The sequence below is a fragment of the Pipistrellus hanaki genome (genome assembly GCF_964339955.1).
Source record: "Pipistrellus hanaki genome assembly, chromosome: 7".
Lineage (NCBI taxonomy): Eukaryota > Metazoa > Chordata > Mammalia > Chiroptera > Vespertilionidae > Pipistrellus > Pipistrellus hanaki.
Genome location: NC_140509.1, coordinates 12,833,056 through 12,850,318, shown reverse-complemented (window position 1 = coordinate 12,850,318; position 17,263 = coordinate 12,833,056). Strand labels below are relative to the sequence as shown.

The 17,263-nt window shown below is 42.2% G+C and overlaps 1 protein-coding gene across 2 annotated transcripts in view; it reads right to left on the bottom strand.

The window, feature by feature from the left end:
- Window positions 1-1,288: 1,288 nt before the first annotated feature.
- POLH (DNA polymerase eta) overlaps window positions 1,289-17,263 on the bottom strand; it is a 32,873-nt gene continuing 16,898 nt past the window's right edge. Inside the window, exons 6-12 of one of the 2 annotated variants that reach the window (XR_014795486.1) lie at window positions 11,863-11,966; window positions 10,565-10,684; window positions 9,827-9,950; window positions 9,109-9,174; window positions 4,906-5,075; window positions 2,482-3,604; window positions 2,014-2,253 (exon numbers count right to left, since the gene is read on the bottom strand). Coding sequence is in view for 1 of the 2 variants with exons in the window: in XM_084889545.1 (XP_084745671.1) it covers window positions 2,710-3,604; window positions 4,906-5,075; window positions 9,109-9,174; window positions 9,827-9,950; window positions 10,565-10,684; window positions 11,863-11,966 (1,479 nt within the window). In the remaining variant the exon portion in view is untranslated. Of the gene's footprint in view, window positions 3,605-4,905; window positions 5,076-9,108; window positions 9,175-9,826; window positions 9,951-10,564; window positions 10,685-11,862; window positions 11,967-17,263 lie in introns of both variants that reach the window. The other variant, XM_084889545.1, reaches the window with a different exon arrangement.

Sequence of the window (17,263 nt, the reverse complement as noted above, 5' to 3'; positions counted from 1 at the left end):
ATTGGGACAATGCTATAACCCAGCATTCGACAACCTTTCAGATCTCATGGACCACCTGTTGGCTTCCAGTGCTAACCAACTGAGCTACCCAGCCAGGGAAAAACCCTGCATGGATTTAATACCATTGGACAAGTAGGAGCACATGTCTCAAGTATCTTCAGAGAGTTCTTAGCAAAGAGTTGTCTCACCCAAAGCAAAACTCAAATAGTCCTCAAAAACTCAACATTTATAGTCTAAACTAGAGGTTTGGTACACAAAACTTGTGCACGGGTAGGGTCCTTAGGCCAGGTCGGCAATCAGGGCCCATCTGTGGGGCAATGAAGGGGGCACCCTATTGGCACCGGCCTTGGCTGACCTGGGGCCTGCAGACTGGGGGCAGCTCCTGCATTCAGCGTCTGCCCCATGGTTAGTGCACATAATAGTGACCAGTCGTTCTGCCGTTCGATCGATTTGCACATTAGGCTTTTATTATATAGGATGTCCCCTTACCATTGTTGCTTCTCCACGTGTTTCTACTGGTAAGCCCCCAGCAGAACCCCCCCAGGTGGGCTTCTGACTGCTTTTCAACAACAGATGCAAAATGATCACATCCTGGCATAATTCATCCTAATATCAAAGCAACTTTTTAAAATTTGTCATAAACAACTGAATTAAAACAATTTCACTTAGATCAAAAGTGGATTTGAAATATTAAACCTATACACAAATCACCTGTTAAAGAACAAAAATGCTTTTTTAACCTTCCCTGGATTAAGAAAGGAAATTTTGGAAAATCATCTCAGTACTTAATAAAACATCTTCAGGAACTAGTAAGCCACTCTGCTATGTCAATGGAACATGTAGGAGGATAAAATGGTACATAAAGCAGCTCTCTGCCCCCCCCCCCCCCCAGTAGTATATATATTTTTATTGTTCCAGTTCTAGTAACTATCTAAATTTTTTTTACTATATTTCATTTAGTAGATATCAAGCATCTATTATGTGCAAGACACTAAAGAATTCTTACCTCCAAAGTAACTAGATCTAGTAGGGAAAGGACCATATACACAGTGAATTGTCTTTTGTTAGGTATTTAACTGCAATTAAAAAAAAGGAAACTATTTTTGGAGAAAGAAATTTCTGTTAGGTCTAGTGGTTTTTCAAATGTTTCCTCCCATCTGCAAAGTAAATACAGGTCTCTAGTTTATAAGTAAGATTAAAAAGCAGGTGGTTTGAGTATATGTGTGGGAAGGGGAATATGTACACCATTCTCCCTACTCCACCACCCCCACGACCAAACTCAATTCTTCAGTTTTTAAAATATTTTTTATTGTTGATAGTATTACAGATATCTCCCATTCCCCCGCCCCTTTCCATCTCTCCCAGCCCTCCCTCCACCCGCCAATGTCTTCACTACCTTTCATCTTCAATTTCATTCAAGGTAAACCATATCAGAAAAGCTGATTTTCCACAAATAAGAACAGAGCTAAGAATACAGTACTATAAACATGGACAAGTGCAAAAAAGCTACAATAATTGAAAACCTTTAAGCTAAATAGTCACTTCAGTATGAAAGAGATGAACACGCCAGTGATCCGAAGGCCCAAGTACTTACCCCTTACGTTTGTACTTTAGAATTTAAGAAAATGCTCTCTACAAACCTGGCTGGCTACTGGTATCTTCTAGATCAGTGCTTCTCAAACTTTAAGATACAGCCTTGTTAATATACAGATTCTGATTCAGCTGGGGTGGGGTGAGACAGATGATTTTAACAAGTCCCCTTGAAGCTGCTGCTGCTACTGCTCAAAATTACATTCAGAGTAGCAAAGGTCTAGAGATGATCTAGTTCTGATCATGACTTATCCAGTCTAAACAGTGGTGCAGTAATAATCTCGCACATTAGAACATGATGCAAGAGGTAGAAGAGCCAGTGGTTAAAACTGTTTATCATACTGCTAGCTTGTATGAAATTCAGTATTTATTGAGTAACCCCTGTCACAGATAGAGGAAAAATTTTTTAACCTTTTTTTTTTTAACTCGGTTACTTTTCTGTGCTATAGTACTTAAATAAATTGTTCTAAATCTTCAGTAACCTGTAAGGCATTATCTTCATTTTGCTCATTATCTCAAAGATGAGGAAAAGTGGGAAAGTGACTTGCTCAAGGCCCTATACTTCAGGAGGTAGAACCAGGTTTGGAACCAGATCTCTTAGGCTCCAAGGTCCACACACTTTTAACTATATAACCGCCTCCCTAAACACTTAACAATTAAAAACTCAAAGCAGCCGGGACCGGTTTAGCTCAATGGATAGAACGTTGGCTTGGGGACTGAAGGGTCCTGGGTTCGATTCCGGTCAAGGGCATGTACCTTGGTTGCGGGCATATCCCCAGTAGGGGGTGTGCAAGAGGCAGCTGATCGATGACTCTCTCTCATCGATGTTTCTAACTCTCTATCTCTCTCCCTTCCTCTCTGTACAAAATCAATAAAATAAAATAAAAAAACTCAAAGCAGTTGTATCTCTGGAGGATGAATTTTTAAATCTCTATCAGCAATGAAATTAGGATCCATGCCCATGAAGAGATGGGAGCCTTAACTCAGCATTTAAGTGCATTATTTTTCTTAAAATTTTTTTTATAAAGTTAGGATGAATTTCCTTGAAAAGTGAACGTATTTCCATTTCCCAGGTTATAAATAAAATATTAAAACCTTGTAGCAAGCCTGAGGGCAGCACTAGTGTGTTAATGGCTTAAAAAATGATTCCAATGTCTGCATGCCCTCAGGCTTCGGGCGTTTATTACTGGAGGCCAAAGGGCTCTTGGGATTTCTTTTGCCTTGAGGAGAACTGACAGGAACAACCTGGGAGTTTGAGGAGTGAGGCTGCAAGAAGGATTTCTGCAACTCCAGTGCAAAATGATAGTCCATATGTTCCGGCATCTCCCACGCAGGTACCAGAGAACCACACTTCTCACAGGACACTTGATCCTCAGTAGCCAGAAGACTGGGGTTAGTGGCTGTCTTCTGAGCCACCTCCAGAGCAGACTGGGGAGTTAAAGAAGCAAGCGTACTGAGGCTGTTCTGGGCCAAATCCATCTCTGCAGGAGTTGCTTTACACAATTCTAGCTTCAAAACCTCTTCACAGACAGGGGCAGGATCTGGATATTCTGTTGGAACGTTGTCTGTTAACTTTTTAGGACTAGGCTGTGGGTTTTGTGGAGGGAAGGAAATGGAAGAATTATTCAGCTGTTTCTGCTTCAGAAGCAGACTTTTCTGCTTAAAGAAGGGCTCGATTCCTGTAGTCCGGCTGGTCTGGAAAGATAATGAGGGCTTGAGTGGTGAATTGCTCTTGGGGGCCTGGGTAGTGGCAGGGAGAGACGAAAGTGAAGCTTCTTTGAGTTTCTGCTTTTCTGCAGCCTTTTGGAAAAAAGATTCCAAAGGATTGGTTGCTTTCTTAGTGGCTGTCACCGAAGGGCCACTTCCTTGGGTCTTACTTTCTGGACTGGTAATTGGTACCTTTGGCAGAGGACTTGAGTCGTTACTCAAAAAGGCGGTGATGTCTGTGCAAGATGAAGGCGCAGAGGTGGAGAATTTGGTAGCACAAAGGAAAACCATTGTGAGGGGAGGGGACCTGTATGGAAAGTTAAAAAACAAGATTTGAATTATAAATGACTGGAATTCTGATTCTGCCACAAGAGGAAATTATTACTGCATTGATTCTCAAACTTTAGGGTATATCAGATGAATGTATATTCGATAGACCTGGGATAGACAGAGAGTTTGCCTTTCTAACAAGTTCCTAGATGATGCTGATGTTGCTGATGTAGGACCACATCTTGAGAATGGCTGACTTGGTGAGCCAAGTCACACATGTGTAAGTTGGAGCCCCTGACAGCCAAGTATTACTATTTTCATACGATACTGCTGCAGAGCTACTGTAATTCAGGGTTAGGGCCAGAAATTTACTCAGGGTAACAAAGAGCTTCAGAAAATTTAGACTAGAAAAACTGTTTTAAAAACCTCTCACCCATTCTGTTTTTAAAAGGACACCACCTGACAATGCTGACAGGCTTTCTTTTTTTTATATTTCTTTTATATTTTTATTGATTTCAGAGAGGAAGGGAGAGGGAGAGACAGAAACATCAGTAATGAGAGAGAATCATTGATCAGCTGCCTCCTGCATGCACCCTACTGGGGATTGAGTCCACAACTGGGGCGTGCCCTAACCGGGACTGGGAATCAAACAGTGACCTCCTGGTTCATAAGTTGACTGACTCTCAACCACAGAGCCCACCAGCCAGACTGGAATACTTTTTTAAAAAATGTAACAGGCTGTTAAATAGTTAAAGGATTCCAACATTGAAAATAGTATCAAGAGAGTAAATGAACACACTTCAATCATATAGTTGGTTATTTTTTATGACTAACTAAAGTTTATTTAACATGACATTTGGTATTGTACCATGGAGCTTATAACTGAGTTGGGATGCTAGAGAGAGATTATCAATGAGTATGGGTTAGTTTCATTATCAAGGAAGATGCTTTTAAGATAGAAAAATCAAGTAGAGAAAGAAGTTCCCAAGTGTGCTGTGTTCTTGAAACTTTAATTCTGTACTCCCAAGTGCAATTGGTCATTCCCCTGACTATTGCAAACTGATACAGGTAAGGATAGTATTGATTCACTCTGCCTCTCAAACCTACCCCTGGGAATTGGATTGCACCAAGTGTAGGCAAAGAAGTTGCAGCTGAGCTGTCTTTTTGCTGGTGTTTCTACTGTGCTTCTCTCCTTTGTGCATGACTATTGCTCTCTGTAATAGGTCCTGCTAGCCAGAGTCACAACTACCCTAGCTGGGAAGTTTATATTACCCACTAATTTCAGAGCAAGATAGAGTACAAGTCTCTTCTGAAAAGATGAGCTAGAAGGAAACTCACCATTCGGTTTGGGTTCCTGAAGTATTACAGTTCCTGATGACAGCAAATGCATCATGGCTCATCTTGTGAGCATCGTAGCGGGTAAGGGCACAGCAGCGGCGCAGACTGCTGAGACGTTTGTCTCCTTGTACACGAATGCTCACAACCAACTGGGTGGCAACCCTGTCATTCTGTGGGTGTAGAAAGAATGAGACCAGAACTAAAGTTACCATGAGCATCTGGATTCTGTATACTGAACTGTGTGACAGAACATTAAAAGAACTAGGGTGACAGAATAGTTTGAAAATAGTCAAGTTTAATTTAAAATTTAATTTTTTTTTGCTATTTTGATGTATAAGGAGAAATTAAAGAAGGTACAACTTGGATGATTATTAGTATATCTAGGAAATTTTGAAGATGATGCAAAGAGGAGAGAATAAATAAAATTGACTCTCCTGAATGTTCTTTTTATGGTGTCTATGCAGGAAGATTATAACGAATACCTGTAGTACTATATTCTATTTTGTGGCTGAATGAAGAACTCTTATAAATAACTGTCTGAATGGAAGATCCAAGCTAGGATGTCAAGATTGAGTAGTAGATTTGTTCTTTAATCTGCCATGATGCTTAATAAGAGTAGAAGTTTTCACCAGCACCTTCTTCTTATAGCCCATCACTAGAAGATACAGTGTAGTGAGCCCGCCTCTAGAAGGCAAGATCATTGGTTCACTTTTCTAGTGAAGGCTAAGCATCTGACTACTCCTGATACAAAGAAAACTAAGAAATAAAGGCCAAGAGGCAAAATATAAGAAGGTAAAAGTCTATTTTTGGGAACCCCTCAAAATCAAAAGATGTTACTGAGAAGGAATATCCCTAAGGCAAGCCAAGAGTAGCAACTATTTTGGGGATAAAAAATAGAATTTTGTGTTTTTGTGTACTTTGAAATACAATTCCTACAGATGTGTATATCTTGAGAGAATGAATACACATGGGCAATTACAAAAGGAATCTGTTGACTAAACCATTCAAGTATAACTAAATGCCTACTTCATATAGGCAGACATATAGGATAGAACAAAAGTCCAGGCCCTCATAGATTTTTTTTTTTAAGAGAAAGAGAGAGAGAGATAGAAACATTGATGATGATGAGAGAGAAACATCAACATCAATCAGCTGCCTCCTGCATGTCCCCCATTGGGAATTGAGCCACCACCCAAGCATGTGCCCTGACTAGGAACTGAACTGGTGACCTTCTGGTGCATAGGTTGACACTCAAGCACACATCCACACCAACTAGGCAACCCTCATGGATCTTGTAGTAGGAGCTACAAATACTAAACAAGTAGACCTGTAATAAAAGTGACTACAAAGTGCTATAAAAAGAAAAAAAGCAGAGTAAAGCAGAAGAGTGCTAGAGGCTGCTGATGTGAGAGGGTAGCTGGAGAAGGCCTCTTTGAGAAGGTGAAATTTAAGCAGAGATCTAAATAAACTGTGGGAGCAAATTTTAAGAATATAAGCAAAGCTTCAGGCTGAAGAAACAGGAAGTACAAAAGTGCTAAGATGAGAATTTGCTTACAAAAGGGAAGGAAGCTAGTGAAGGAGACACTAGAGCAGATTGAGTAAGGGGGAAAGGATAGGATATGAGTTAGAGACGTAACCAGAGACCAAATCATATCAGTCATTATAAAATAAAATAAATCCACACGAGACTTAAGTGTGAAGGGAAACCACTAGAATATTTTATTTTTAAAATATTTTTTTTATCGATTTCATAGAGGGAGAAAGAGATAGAAGCATCAATGATGATAGAGAATAATTCATCAGCTGCCTTCTGCACTCCCCTCATTGGGGATCAAGCCCACGTCCAGGCATGTGTCCTTGACTAGAATTGAACCCAGGACCCTTCAGTCTCAAGCCGACCCTCTATCCACTAAGCCAAACCAGCTAAGACTAGAATATTTTAAAGTAAAGTAATATGATTTTCTATGTTCAGAATTCTTTTTGGGATAAAGTCCTTTGAAGCTTAAAGACAGATTAATTTACTGGGATCCTTATTGCTTGCACTGCAAAGTGGGAAGAAAGTCCCAGAGGCTTATAGAGATGAGAACGGGGCGACACCTAGCGGACAAAGTCAAATAGGCTCACAACACTACTGGGATCAAACCCTTTGTTGCCTGCAAAGTACAAACATTTCCCACCATTCAGCTAAAAGGGGGCACACAGGTAGTTTGGGATAGTTTCTGACAGTATAGAGTTGACTTGTAGGGCTCCCAGATGATTCAAAAGGGAAAGGCCCATCAAACAATATCATCAGCAAAATGAAACAAATACCCAGAGAATGGGAGAGAAAAATTTGTAAGTTATACATCTGATGAGATTTATACTCAGAATATAAAAAGAATTCCTAAAGCGTAATAGATAACCCATTTAAAAAATAGGTAAAGGCTCTCACCAGACATTTCTCCCCAAAGGATAAAAAAATGGACAATAAGGTTGTCAAGTGAAAACAGCAAACTTTATACCCACTAGTAAAGCTAAAAAAGATAAAAAGACAATAACAAGGATATTGAGAAATTATGACTCTTTTACATTGCGGGGATGTAAAAGAGTGCAGCAACAGCTTCAAAATGCTAAGCAGAGTTACCATGTGACCCAGGAATTCTAGGTATTATATAGGAGCAAGAGAAATGAAAACCAGATGTCTATATAAAAATCTGTAAATACATGCTTATAGCAACACTATTATAATAGCCAAAAAGTGGAAACAACTCAAAATCCATTCACTGTTGGATGGGTAAACAAAATGTAATATCTATACAATAGAATGTTCAGAAATAAAAAGGAATAAAATATTATTTTAACTTAAAGATTTCAAACCACTCACACAAAGTCTTCATACATTTATATGAAGTGACCAGAATAGTAAGTCTAGAGAGACAGAAACTTAGTGATTGCCTAAGGCTGGGGGAGTAACTGCTAATAGGTATAGGATTTCTTTTTTGAATTGATTGTGGAATAGTTGAACAACTGAAAAATACTAAAACCACTGAACTGTATACTATAAATGGGTGAATTTTTTTAAACGAATAAATTTTATGGTATGTAAAATATACGTCAATAAAGCTGGATTTGTTTTTTTAGGAGAGTAGATAAAGAAAGGAATCATCAGATATCAGGTCTTTGACAACACTCTGTCTCTAAAACTGTGGGGGGTTTTTAATCCTCACCCGAGGAATGAGTATATTATTCCCATTGATTTTAGAGAGAGTGGAATGGAAGGGGTGGGAAGAGAGAGAGAGAGAAAAAGAGAGAGAGAGAGAGACATCAACATGAGAGAGACACATTGATTAGGATCCCCAACAAGGTGGCCAGGGATTGAACCTGCAACTGAGGTATGTGCCCTTGACTGGGAATCGAATTCAAGACCCTTAAGTCTGTAGGCTGATGCACTAATCGGCTAGGGCTAAAACCGTTTTTATTGATTTAAAGAGGAAGAGAGAGAGAGAGAGAGAAACATTGATCTGTTGCCTCCCATACACACCCTGGCCAGAGATTGAACCTGAAACCTAGGTATGTGCCCTGACCTGGAATTGAACCCTCAACTGAATCACCCAGCCTGGGCAATTGTCAGTACTTCTTTGTCAGTGCTTCTTTGTAAATTATTGGATTATGTTTAAGTCCAATAATTTACAGTGCAGTCTCTAAATGTCCTGCTTAATGGCTCTGTACTCTGATGAAGATCCACTGTTTATTCAGGGCTGCAGAAGTAGTTAAATAAAGAAATACACAAAGCCCTGGTGGGGTAGCTCAGTTGGTTAGAGCATCATTCCGATATACAGCAAGGTTACAGGTTCAATCCCCAGTCAGGGCACATACATGAAACAACCAATAAATGCACAAATAAGAGGAACAACAAATAAATATTTCTCTCCTCCCCTCCTCTCTAAAAATCAACAAATAAATTTTTTGAAAGTTAACAAAAAAGGATATACACAAAAAAGTAGAGGCAAATGGTAATGAGAGAGACAGGAATATCAGGTCTTATGCTTATAGATTCAGGCTTTCGAAGATCATGTTGAGTTTTATGGAAGCAGGTAAAATATTTCTTAAAAGTTCTTAGCTGGTATCTTTTTGTATCTTTGTTTCTACTCCATAAGGTAAGATATTTAAACTGGTATATTAAATCCCAAAGCTCACCCCAGCAATAAAGAAAGAAAATCTTACATCATTTCGGTCCTTAGTTAGTCTCTCCTCTAGTTCCTGGGCTAATTGCAAAAGCCACCATTGTACCTACAAAAAAATTATTGATATTTTAATCTTTCATTTTGAAATTGTAGTTTATTATAGAACTAGATGGTAGTTTTGTTAAGCTTTCCCCTAAACGGAAGTGTACAAGAAAGTTTTCCCTATAACCAAGGGACCAACAAGTCATTGAAATTTTCAGTACTCTGGCCTGCCCTAGCTCTAATTTTTCATTTTCTTTTCCTGCTGGCATGCCATCAGGTGAATTTCAGGCATGTTTCTGCTCTGAGAAGTGGGACACACACACACACACACACACACACACACACACACACACAAACTTAAGGCATATCATGGGCCTCCCAAGTTTTCACCTACTCTTTTATTTCTTTTCAGGAGGAAAACAAGGAAAAAATAACAAATCACATTAAAACTAGTCAATTTTCAACACACACAAAGAAATCTATTTACTTCATACTTTACAGCATAAAGTTCCCATCTAACTTGTTAAACCTTCTGCAGTACCAAAACCTAACCCCTGTGAAAGAGGCAATGTTCTGCCAAGAATGCCAGCCTAAAAGGGGGTTGCTGTCATGAGGAATTGACATCAAGATTTTGGGAGCATAATGTGTTGGTAGATTGGCAGCTGGTGATGGTTGGTTCTGGCAACCAGAAAGGAAAAAAAAAAAAGCCTGCCTACCTGTTCCCGAGTAGCCAGAGCTGTCTTTCCTGGGAAGTTCTTGCTGCACCCAATGGTTTTGGGTAGTTGCCTGGGTTTAACCGGATCATGTTCAATTCCACGGCACATGGCATATAGCCAAGATCTAATAAAACCAGCCAAAAAGTTCAAGGTGAAAACAAATGATAATTCTTATTAAAACAAAACAAAATACCTATATTATACCATCCTTTTATCATCTTCAGGAAAGGGGAAACGTTTGTCCAAAATTAAGTATACTTTACCTCTGACAGAATCCCTGCCCTTTCCAATGAATTCTAGTGCAATATATTGCCAAAGAGATGAATGTTAGTTATGTTTTTCAAAACCAAGTTATTATTTGTATTTTTGGAAAAGTGCCAGGCAAGCCACTGATTTATATCCCCAAAATTTTTGATACTTACTAAGCCTAAATACAAAGATTTTAAGTGAATATCAGCATCTTAGCATATATAGATGATGTACATATCTAAGCTTCAAAGTAACAGTTCCTATCAACCTATTCAGGTACATGAAAAAACTACTCAAGACTGACAGGCCATAATTATCTAATTTTTTTTCATAGTTATCTAATATTTTAAAGCAAAATGACCAATAAAATTACCTCAGGGAGCAAATGCTAACCTAAAGATAGGCCTAGACTTCACTAAATTCTTTGTCTATGTTTGAATTTAGTATTCCCATAAGAGTTATGATTGAAAAGTATTAGGAATCACTTACCCATTCTTCTCTCCAAAATGACTCTGGAGTTGGGATTCAGTGAACTGGGTCAGTTCACCCATGTATTCTATCCCCAGGATTTCAATGACAGAGGCCCCGAGTTTCCCTCCAAGACTTCGACTAACAAAAAAGACAAAGAATTCACAGGTCACATCCTAAATATCTATTTAGCAGCAAAGACAATTTGCTTGTGTAAGGAGCTCCCCAGAAGATTCAGGAAAAATGAGACCACATAGGTCCTATAGAATATTAATATCTAGTGTAAGACTAGATGATTCTGGGAATTCAGATACTCTGGGAGTTAGGACCTGGGAAGTTTAACAATAGCAAAAATAAAAGGTTAAAGTCATTAATTCATCATTAATTCAATCATGTAGAAAACTTTCAATTGTATGGAATCTATTGTCCCATTTTGGGATTAAATTTAACCTAAAGATAGGCCTAGACTTTACTAAATACATACCACAAACAAATCCATAGGCTAAATAAAAGTTTTTATACTTAATAAAGTGAAAAATCATCAGCCTGACCTTAGAGACTTTCTATAATCTGTCTTCAACTGACCTTTTCAGTCCTATTTCCATAAACAGCTAAACTAGTTTATGTCCCAGTTCACTAAAAATACCTCAGACTTTTTCCCTCTTTGTGTTCAAATGTTGTCCAAAATCGCTATTGCTCTTCTATTCCCATCTGACTCTCCAAATTATGCCAAATCCCTTGCCTCTTTCATAAATCCTTCTGAGACTACTCTTCTGTGAGCTCTGATAACTCCCTGTACAATTCATTTAGCAATTACATACACTCTCATGATAACACTTTCACAGTTGCTTTGAACTGTCCTATCTTGTCCCTTCAACAATATCATAAGCCCTTGTCAAGGACACACAATTAGTAGGCACAACCTAGATATTTATTTTGTTTGGATTCTTTCATGCCTAGGTTTAGGAGCAATTCAGTAGCCTGGAATACCTTGATATGATATTAGAAGAAGTAAAATTCCTGTTTATTTGTTATTTAGTAACGGATTTGAATAAAAAGTCTAGAGGGAAGTTAAACATACATCTAAAAATCAGTTAATTTTTGAAAATTTAGTATTATCTTCCACAGCTAATCCAGAATTGAAATTTCATTAAGAAAAAAAATCTGTGCTTTTCAAAATTTTCTGTTATCTCCCTCTCACCTCCCAAGTACCTATTTTCCATGGCTCCAATCCTTTTTAAGGAACAGAAGAAACTACAACCAGAGGAATGCCTTCAGATGTCTCTGAGTGAAACTGAAGGTGCTCCCCAAATACTTACATTTTGTTGATCGGCATGTGGCTGAAGAGTTGTGGGACTGACCCGTGTGAGACCAGGGTCTGGCGGTTGGGCTTGTGTAGCCCACAGGCCAGTTTTGCCAGGACCTGGAGAATGGAAAGTGTAAAAACCTCATTGCTGACAACACCCTCACAGAGAGCTGGTGAATAGTAACATACACATACACATGCAGGCACAGCTAAGGCTATAACTAATGGTATCCACATTAAAAACAAAACCAGAAACTCAACATCTCTAAACATGGGTTGGGCACAACACCCTTAGTGGAAAATATGACCCACCATCATTATCTGCATAGTTCTTTCCAGATCTTCCATTATTGGTTTTTCTTTAGTAATTTCCCACCCCCGTTCTCCCACTTTATGAGGGTAAAAAGCAGAGAAGCTGCAGAAGAAACTTACGATGCATTTCTCAACATGTCCATATGAAAGTGCTGAAACAAACTTGTTTTACCCATTTACTATTTACATTTCTTTTTTTTTTTTTTTAAAATATGTTTTAGAGAGAGGGGAAGGGAGAGGAAGAGATAGAAACATTGATGAGAGAGAAGCCTCAGGGGATGGAACCAGCAGCCTCTTGGTTCCTGGGTTAATGCTCAACCGCTGAGCTACACAACCAGGCTATTTACATTTCTTTTTTTTTTTTTTTTAATCAATCTTTATTGTTCATATTATTACAAAGGTTCCTCATTTCTTCCCCCCTCCACCAGGCTCCCACCCCACCCTCTTTCCCCTCCCCATCCCCCATTGTCCTCATCCATAGGTGCACAGTTTATGTTCAGTCTCTTCCTCCCTCCCTTTCCCCGATAGTAAATCCCTTTTCAGATAGTAAATCAGTTACTTAGCATTTTCTCATATCAATAATACCTCCACATGCCCAATGATACACTTCACACAAAAGACATTTCCAAATAGGTCAACCAGCCTCATCCAGGCCCCACACAAGGCACTCACAGATCAACACCCCAGTGCTATACTAACTCAACACATCCAGATCTAAGCCTTCATCACTTGATTCAGCAGACCCTCAAGTTCCCGCAAAAGTTTCCAGCCATGTCTGAGAGGCAGCCGTGGGCAGGGACAGGAGAGGAGTGAGCTGTTTTGGGCCTGGCTGCTCCGGGCCTGGCCTCTGTTGCTCTGGTTCGTTCCACAACCAGCTGCTCCGGGTCTGGTCACTGCCACTCCCGACCTAGTTGCTCTGGACTTGGCTGTTGCTGCTACAGGCCTGGCCGCACCCGACCCGGCTGCTCTGGGCCCGGTTGCTTCGGTCCCGGCCGCTCCGGGCCTGGCCGCTCCCAGCCTGTCAGACGCTGCTCCGGGCCTGGCCGCACCAGACCCGGCTGCTCCGGGCCTGGCCGCTCCCAGCCCGGCAGCTGCTGCTCCGGGCCTGGCCGCTCCCAGCCTGGCAGCCACTGCTCCGGGCCTGGCCGCACCAGATCCAGCTGCTCCGGGCCTGGCCGCTCCCAGCCTGGCAGTCGTTGCTCCGGGCCTGGCCGCACCAGACCCGGCTGCTCCGGGCCTGGCCGCTCCCAGCCTGGCAGTCGCTGCTCCGGGCCTGGCCGCACCAGACCCGGCTGCTCCGGGCCTGGCCGCTCCCAGCCTGGCAGCTGTTGCTCTGAGCCTGGCCGCTCCCAGCCTGGCAGCCGCTGCTCCGGGCCTGGCCACACCAGACCCGGCTGCTCCGGACCTGGCTGCTCCCAGCCTGGCAGCTGCTGCTCCGGGCCTGGCCGCTCCTAGCCTGGGAGCCGCTGCTCCAGGCCTGGCCACACCAGACCCAGCTGCTCCGGGCCTGGCCGCTCCCAGCCTGGCCGCCGCTGCTCCGGGCCTGGCCGCACCCGACCCGGCTGCTCCGAGCCTGGCCGCTCCCAGCCTGGATGCTCCGTGCTTGGCTACTGCTGTTCTGGGCCTGGCTGCTCCCAACCCGGCTGCTCTGGGCCCGGCTTCTCCGGGCTCAGCCATTCCGTATCTGGGTGTTCCTGGACTGGCCACCCTGGGCTTGGCCGCCTCTGCCTCAGGCCTGGCTGCCACTGCCCCAGGTCTGGCTGCTCCAGTGCTGGCCGTTGGTGCTCTTGTTCTGGCTGCTGCTGCTCTGGGGCCTGGCCACTGCTGCTCCGGGCCCAGCTGCCACTGCCTTGTGCCTGGCCACTCTAGGCCTTGTCGCCGCTGTTCCAACATTCTGTCCCTTTTTTCTCTTTTTCTTTCTTTTTTTTTTAAAAAAACCGCATTTATGTTGCAATGTTGGCTGGTGCGTTGAGTTCTGACTTAGTCTTTGATTTTTCAAGATCTTCTTTGTATTCTTTCTTAAGTAATTTTACTATCATTTGCTCTCACTTGATTTCTTCACATTGAGAACTTCTTTGGTTTCTTCCTCCTTGTCCTGGGAGCTCAGCAGGTTGGCCTGTGGCACCCCTTTGTTCTCCACAGGCTCCTGCGCTGCTTCAGCCTGTTACCGGGGTCGGCACCGCCCAGGAAGCAGCCCCCGTCCTTGGCTCCATTGCCCGTGCTCAGCAATCGAAGGCTCAGGGGCACCCCCCCCCTGGGGGCCCCGTCGCCCGGCTCCTTGTTGGCGCCCGGCTGGTCGGTGTCCGGAAGGGGCTCCTGCTCCTCGTTGCGTTCCTCCAGTCTGGAGCTTTCTTTCTCCCTCCCACTAGGGGAGTCCAGGATCAGAGTCAACAGACTGTCCTCTGCGCGCAGTGTGCGCGACTCCGGGGGCTCGGCCTTTCGCCGCACTCCCAGGACTCCACCTCACAGCCCCGTCTCCCCCTGCCCGAGCCTGGGTCCCCAGGGACTGGCCCAGACCTGGAATTCGGGGCGGTCTGGACTGAGGCTCAGCGCCGCCGCTGTAGGCTTTGTTTCTTCCGGCTAGGGTAATCCAGCATCAGAGTCAACATTCAGTCCTCTGTGCGCCATGTGCCGCGCGACTCCGGGGGCCCCGCCTTTCGCCGTCCCCCGGGATTCCGCCTCACAGTCCCATCTCCCCCTGCCGGAGCCTGGGTCCCCAGGGTCTGGCCCATAACTTGGGGCTCAGCGCTGCCGATTCGGGGGTTCAGCCCAGGCTGGGGGTTCTATTTCCTTCCTGTTAGGGAACGCCAGGCAGCACCCAGCCCTCTCCTCCTCTCCGGCTGCGACCTCTCCGCGCGCAGCATGTCTCCGTACCTTAGGCTTTTTTTCAGCTCCTCTGATTTTCCTTCTGGTTTTCTCCCTCCTTCCTATTGTAGAGTTTTCAGTCAGTCGACTACCTGTAGCTCTGGGCAATGTCCACTCTGCATTTTAGTTGTATTCCATTGAAATTGTTGTGAGCTGCTGCGGCTAGGTGTCTACCCGAGCAGCCATCTTGGATCCTCCTATTTACATTTCTTGATTAATGGTTAGTCTATTTGAGCCCTGGATTTAATACATATTGCCATAATTTAGTATCTCTCATAATGACTGGGCTCAGAGTCATCCTCCAACAGTAAACATCTTATACTATACACAAAACTTCAAAATGAAACAAATTTAAATCCTTGAGAACTCTCAAAGAATAAAATACTTCAGTGGTACCATTTCATAACTTATATTGCTGGGGAAAGTATAAAATGGTTCTTTAAGTTTATTGGAGAGATTCTTTGGAACTTTTACTGGGAAATAGTCTGGTTTAAATTATTACATTTGGACTTTTGTTATCTTTTCCTCCACCCAACCAGAAAAACAAACAAAACAAAAACACCCAAACTCTTCTGGGTAGTTTGTAAACTTCCCTCTTATTGGAGTGAGGGGGGAGAAGGTAGTAACCAGTACTCTGCCACTGCGCAATTATTGAGCCTAGTCAAAAGGGATGAACATCCCAGGCCCTCACTAAACTGTAATCAGAAAATCAGTTACTACTCTGTCCCTGGATTGAAAGTGCCCATAGCGACTACATCAAAATAAAAAGCTTTTTTACAGCAAAGGAAACCATCAACAAAACAACAAGAAAGCCACTGATAAAGGTTTAATCTCCAACATCTACAGACAGCTTACACAACTTAATAAAAGGAAGATAAATGACCCAATTAAAAAATGGGCAATGGATCTAAACAGAATCTTCTCAAAAGAAGATAGAAGGAAGGCCAAGAGGCACATGAAAACATGCTCAAAGTCACTAATTATCCGAGAAATGCAAATCAAAACAACAATGCGGTACCATCTCACACCTGTAAGAATGGCCAACATCAACAAATCAACAAACGACAAGTATTGGCGAGGTTGCGGAGAAAAAGGAATCCTCGTGCATTGCTGGTGGGAATGTAGACTGGTGCAACCACTGTGGAGAACAGTATGGAACTTCCTTAGAAAACTGAAAATGGAACTCCCATTTGACCCAGTGATCCCACTCCTAGGAATATATCCCAAGAAGCTAGAAACATCAATCAGAAAGAATATATGCACCCCTATGTTCATAGCAGCACAATTTACAATAGCTAGGATTTGGAAACAGCCTAGGTGCCCATCAGCAGATGATTGGATCCAAAAACTATGGTACATTTACACAATGGAATATTATGCAGCCATAAAAGAGAAAAAATTCTCATTGTTTGCAGCAACCTGGATGGAATTGGAGAACATCATGCTGAGTGAAACAAGCCAGTCAATGAAAGAGAGATACCACATATTTATGGATGATAAAGAACATTATAAACTGAAGAGCCAAAAGATAGCTATAGAGACAGTAAAGCAACAAGCAGAGAGTCAAATTACAGGGGGGAAGTTGGGGAGATCTGGGGGAGATAAAAGATCAACCGAAGGACTTGTATACATGCATATAAGTGCAACCAATGGACACAAAACTCTGGGGAGGGAGGGTATGTACGGGAGGAGGGGAGCATTGGTATATGTACAAAAATAATAATTTAATAAAAAAAAAAAAAGAAAGTGCCCATAGCCCATAAATCAAAATAGTGTTCAAATTAATAAAACTTTACTATTTCATTTCTCTTATTAGGAATGGGGGAATAGGCAAAGCATAAAACACCTAGATCACTCCACATAAGAAATTAGATACTGTAATAAGCCCTGGCCAGTGTGGCTCAGTTGACTGGGTATCGGCCATGCACTGAAAGATTGCCCGGTTCAATTCCCAGGTTTGGTCTCAATTCCCAGTAGAGGATGTACAGAAGGCAGCCCATCGATGTTCTGGTCTCACCTTGATGTTTCTCTTTCTCTCTTCCTCTCTCTCCAAAAATCAATTTAAAAATCTAAAATAAGAAACTTAAAAATCAGATAATACTGGAATATTCAGGAAATAAAAAGAAAATAGATAGATTCAAAGACTAGCCTCCTCCTTTATAGATAGTTCAGTCATTAAGGAAATACTTTAGATGCAACTATATAAATAAGCATTTTCTGCAAATTTTTCAGCTTGC